The 6136-nt window shown below is 35.2% G+C and overlaps 1 protein-coding gene across 1 annotated transcript in view; it reads right to left on the bottom strand.

Moving 5' to 3' along the window:
- Nucleotides 1–6136, bottom strand: part of LOC107666088 (rho-related GTP-binding protein RhoA-D-like) — a 15292-nt gene that overhangs the window by 6226 nt on the left and 2930 nt on the right. Inside the window, exon 2 of the mRNA XM_016457198.1 lies at nucleotides 2243–2400. Coding sequence (XP_016312684.1) covers nucleotides 2243–2398 — 156 coding nt within the window. The 5' untranslated portion in view covers nucleotides 2399–2400. The remainder of the gene's footprint in view (nucleotides 1–2242; nucleotides 2401–6136) is intronic.

The raw sequence follows: 6136 nt of genomic DNA, 5'->3' as shown, positions 1-6136 counted from the left end.
TATATATATATATATATAATTTATGATGTTTTTAAAGACTGACAAAGAGTCATGAGGTTCTACAGGAGTCTGGTATATCATTTCCTGTTTTATAGTCACATGGAAAAAATGGCTTCCTGCATGTTGGCGATTATATACTGGCTTATTTAGCAATTGAAAAAATATTTTTTATATTTAAATTTCAAATATTAAAATGACCTTAAAACCAACTTTAAGAATAAATTATTTATCAAACACAATTTCAAATATTTTTTAAATATTTACATTTCAAATATCAATAATATTTTAAAACAAAACTTAAACTTTCAAATATTTAAATGTCAAATATTAATAATATTTTATAAATAATACAAATACAAAAAACACTACACTTTAAAAAAAAAACCTCTTAAAACATTGTCATTTTTAAGTCATTGTATGTATGAAATGCATTTATCATTTTTATTTTCCTTTTTTTCTTTCTTCTTTTTTTACAATAAATTAGCAGGTCTAGAGGGGGGAAAGTGTCATGTCAAAAGCTTTATAAACAATGTAAAGTAAAAAAATAAATAAATTTGTACTTTTAACCTGTCATAGAAAACCTTGATCTGTTTTCAATGTCAGATTAATTCTGATAATCTAAAAAACCTTTATCAACCAGCAGTGATATGGTCTCAAATATACTGTAGATCCTTAAGGAAAATGCAAATGAACTTAGAAGTATCAATCCTTTGCATATGTCTCTTCCCTCACATATCTGTACAGAGCCACAGCAAAGCTTGGTTTATCCAATCACAACAAGCCTAATGAATTGAATTAGTTGAACGACTGATTAGAGGGACTCAAACTCCATCCCTTCTGCTCTCCTGTAGGACTGAAGCTCAGCAACGAGGCTTCATAGCGTCGCTGAGTCATACGTTGAGCCTGATGCCACATCATTACACAACCTTTCCTCAATTCACTCCGAGACCAGACTATTTTTTCCATCTGTGTGCACTGATCTGAAGCTCTACAGCATAATAATCTGTTCAGGTGCAGAATAAACAACCCCATAATGCTTTGGATGGCTCATAGTTTTTCAAAGCGTGTACATGCATTTCATCAGCCAGATATCGGTCATATCGGTTGCAGACCACATTTTGGAGAAAGATTATGAAGACAAATGTCTTTTTCCCCCAAAGGACGGCAAGATTTATGCTCCATCGCCACTGGGAAGCTTCTATATTTTGACAAATTAAGCAGCGAAACACTGCTGAGAGAGCGAGGGGGTTTGAAAGAGATGCCATCCTGCTCCTTAACTTTAACATTTCCTGTGCTGGAGACACAGAATGAGCCCACCTTCCCAAAAAAACCCTCTTCCATCACAGGAAATGAAGTGGTCGGTTTAATCATGCTATATAGGGTTGGCGAGTCACAGCGACAGGGGGCGGGATATCTTCCAGTCCAGTCAGGAAGCCAGAGAGAACAGCCATTTCCTGTTTTGCTGAGTCCCCTTTAGATTTCGGAGTGGTCAGAACTGCAAAACATCAGAACTATGGGCTAATGATTTTTATTTTGTTATTATTTATATACTATTAAAGTATTTATTTACTATTTAGATACTGTTTATTCATTTGATTTGATAGTTTTTAATAGTTTCAGTTCACAATGACAACACCGTTCCAAAACAATGACTTTTTAATTAGTAATTTTGTTATGTGCTTTTTTTTTTGTTTGTTTATTTTTTCCATTATTTCTGTTTATTTTAGTTTTAGTCTTAATTCTTCAACTTAAACCCATTTTATTTCAGCTAGTCACCAAGGCAACATTACTAATTTTTACTAATTGTTTTTTTATATTTTATCATGTTTTTATTTTGTTTTTCATTTTATACTTATTTTATTTCAATTACGGAAAATAGTCTTTAATAGTTTTGGTTTACAATAACAACACTGTACCAAAACAATGACTATTATTTTACACTTGCTAGCTTAATTGTTTGAATAAACATCTGGATAATGTATCTATAGAGGATATACTGTCATCACACTAAAATTACAACAACGTTCACAGATTCTTTGCTGGTTTCAGAATGAACAAGACTGACTAAGGAAAATAACCCTCACAACATGTTCTGGTTTGCTGACAGATCTCAGCTTGGCTTTCACAATCAGAGATTTTCAAAACCAACCCAAACCTCAAGGACTGGAAATATTGTTGAGAAGAGTTGTACAAAAACAGGCAGGCTGTGGGGGTTTGAAGGCGGCCAAGAATCAATACCAACCTGTTTGCTGTCGACTTCGATGTCTGCAATGTAGTTCTCGAACACAGTAGGCACATAGACTTCTGGAAACTGGTCTTTGCTGAACACTATGAGGAGACAGGTCTTCCCACATGCTCCATCTCCTACGATCACCAGCTTTTTCCTGATAGCCGCCATACCTGGGAGGAAAAAATAAGATTCGCTATAACAACAAATGGCTCCATGTCATAAAAAGACTCTTTTATTTTTATCTTTGGAAAATAAGAGTTCAATGTAAAATATAAACAAGTTGGGTTCCAGTCCAAAAAGACTGACTGCAACCAAACGGTTCTTTTGATTTGGATCTTTTCCAAGAATCAGTTCACAAAACTGGCCTAAATGATTCGTTCATGCATCAGTCCTCACTCTCATGAAAGAAGATCAAGAAATTTCCATCTGTTAGTCACTTCAAACTATCTTATTTATTCAGAAGTCATATTTGGATCACTTTTAGGATACGTTTATGGTGTTTTCCTAGGAACAGCTTCATAGATTAACTTTCATTATTTATAAGAGTGGCCAGGAAATTCTTCATAAATTCAACACAGAACTACAACAGTTCTTGATTGGTCCTCCAAAGCAACACAAAAATAACTTGTGTTGCTCTGTTTTTAAATTGTAGCCCAATGTTTTCTTTATCATTTAGCCATATGTTGTGCACCATAACAGAAAACAGACCTGAAGGCACATGAATGCTGCTGAATCAAAAGCAGATGAGGAAAACGTGTGTAAGTAAACATGATATGAACATCTGTTTAACATGAACCTGATACCAAACTCACCCTGCGGACACGATCCTCATGGGCTACAAAACACACATCAAAATACACGCAAAGGCTTCTGAGCCCAACCAAACCTGTCAACATCTTTCAAACAATCATCTTTTATTGTAATCGCATACAACGTTCTTACAGTTTGATTTCAGCCTTGTAGTATGTCGCACTTATTCAGCAAACCCAATTTTAGTCACATCTGCCATTTGGCGAGTGTTCATTTTGGATGCATTCACAGTTCAAATCAATTCGCACTATAAACTGCAAGTTGTCAGTTTGGCGGAAGAGGAAAGCATTTACTCATAATCAACTTAGCGAGATCTCTGAGGAGCATGTATTATCGCATTAATCTGTCATGCATTTGATCGCCAACATCAATTTCTACACTAACTCGCTTGCTTATAGGAGCTAGTGGTAGTGTGATAATTCTGGGGAAGACGTGAGAGAGGTCGTGCTTGGGTCTTTATATGGGCGATGAGGGAGATTTGTCCCGCATCCATGATGAATGTGTGCCAGTAGGAAAGCACAGCTGTGCATTTCCTTCCAAGCAGCCCAACGCTCATCTATCCTTCCTTAGTAATCTCACACTCTTCTCCACTGTCTGGGCTTATGTTAACACGACCACTTATCAACAGGCCTCCATCAGATTGTGCTTCCTAGGAGCAGAAAGAACTTTATTTTTAGTATGGCCTCTCTCACACGAAGCTTCATCCCCCCACAGGAAACACAGGGCTTTAGTTTCTACTAAAAGAGAGAGAGCACAGGGAAGACTTTAGAAATTACTGGAGAAAAGAAATTGACTAAATCATATGAATTTGTTGCTCTATTGCGATACTACACAGAACAAGTTTGGAGTATTATTTTATTGAGAAAAAGCAATATTATTATTAATATTATTATAATTATAATTATACACACACACACACACACACACATATTAGTGCTGTCAAATGATTAACCGCATCCAAAATAAAAGTTTTTGTTATATGCATATATATCATATTTAGAAATCTTTTTTTTAAAAACTGAAGGAAACAATAATATATAATTCTGTGCATGTTAAATCAATTAATTATCACAAGAAGTTAACATGGTAACTTTGACAACCAAACACCACTAATAATACTAACTTTCATTTACTATTTCCATGTAAATAGGCCTTTAACTACTGTAGTGATTCATGTGTTCAAAACACTCAAATGAGTCATCTGAAAAATGCCTTTACAATTATTGACAAAAGATAAGTACACAAATACAGGTAATTCAGGTTACAAAAGCAAACTGAAGGAGCTTTAAACGCCTTGAACCATTGGTAAAGACTAAGTTCTTTGCAGAATAAGAGAGAAACTCAAATCCATGTGAACAGCGCCGGCTTAAATATGCTTCCTGTGACAAATCTGGACAAGTCCCAAAGTTCTTCTAAACAAACATCATTTTTAGTAACAAAACTAGAACAAGTTGCTAGTTGAGGATGAGAGGACTGTCCAACTAATCCCAAACACATCTGTTTTTTCCATTCAAACTACATAGTAACTTGCAATATAATATATTATTGCAGTTAACAGACAAATACTCCCCATGGCCTAAGGTTTTAAGGTTACACAACCAGAGCAAAGTCCTCAAATGCAAACTCCAACACTTGAAATGTCTCCAAAAACTGTTTGTAGGAGCTTACTGATCAAAGTCCAAAACTAATGTGTGAATGGATAAAACTAAAGTACTGTACTTGCCAGTTGGCTGACAACTTTAGAAACATTTTATAGTTTAAGTTGAACTGTAAGAATGACAGTTTGACTCTTGGTGACGTAAAATGACGAGTTAAATTAACAAAATCTGTCACAACTTACAACCCAAAAATGAAATTTCTGTCATTAATTTTTCACCCTCATGTCGTTCCGAGCCCATAAGTCCTTCGTTCATCTCCGTAACACAAATTAAGATATTTTTGATGAAATCCAAGAGCTTTCTGACCCTGCATAGTTAATTGCAGTATTCTCGTAGCTTCATAAAATTACGGTTGAACCACTGATGTCACATGAAATATTTTAACAATATCTTTACTATGTTTCTGGGCTTTGAATGTGTCAGTTGCATTGCTGTCTATGCAGGGTCAGAAAGCTTTCGGATTTCATCAAAAATATCTTAATTTGTGTTCTGAAGATGAACAAAGGTCTTACGGATTTGGAACGACATGAGAGTGAGTAATTAATGACAGAATTTTCATTTTTGAGTGAACTATCCCTTTAACAACAGAACTTTGCATTAAAAATGGCATAAAACCACCAAAACAACAATGAATGAAATCATGTTTTTATGGCATGAGGGACAGATGGCCTATATATGACGCTGCGAGTAACACAACGACCGCATGAACACCTCATCAATGCTGAAGATAATAAACTGAAGAGATCTGGTTTAGGTAAACAGTGATAACGTTTGTCTTGGTTTGCCTTCCTTGTATCCATCAGAGTGTGTAGGAGAACCTCTCTCCCAATTCACTGCCAGGTTTTCTCATGTAAGGGGGGGGCTGTGTATGTATGAATTACCACCGTTTTGCCGCGTTTCTCTATTAACAGTGAAGCTGTGGATTTAATTCCTTTAGAAACAATGATGTTTGCAATGACCAGCTCCTTGTTGAGAAAAAGAATGTAGCTCTTCATGCGATTTATCGTGCAGCCCTAGTATATATATATATATATATATTAGGCTATTATATCGTATTATAATAGCATTATATAGTGGTTCAACGCATGACACCAACTTGACCAACCAACAGTTAATAAGCTTTGGATTTAGGCAGCGCTCAGTCCTTGTCATTTCCCAACAAGCCTTGTTAATTAGGGATGCACCGAATATTCTGCCGAAAATAGCAAAAAAATCTCTTTCATTGTTCGGCTGAATAAGCGAAAAGGCCGAATAATATGTACCGAACAATGACGAGCTCTATTAATTAGGGATGTAACGATTCACTCAACTCACGATTCGATGCGATTCACGATTTTGATTTCACGATTCGATTCACAATTTTTTTTTTTTTTTTTAAATGAGATTTAAAAACAAATTATAAATTAAATGTGTCCTTTTATTATTGCTTGGACAAAAT

The sequence above is a fragment of the Sinocyclocheilus anshuiensis genome, unplaced genomic scaffold (assembly GCF_001515605.1).
Source record: "Sinocyclocheilus anshuiensis isolate Anshui unplaced genomic scaffold, SAMN03320099.WGS_v1.1 scaffold447, whole genome shotgun sequence".
Taxonomy (NCBI): domain Eukaryota; kingdom Metazoa; phylum Chordata; class Actinopteri; order Cypriniformes; family Cyprinidae; genus Sinocyclocheilus; species Sinocyclocheilus anshuiensis.
This window is presented reverse-complemented; position numbering and strand designations above follow the sequence as displayed.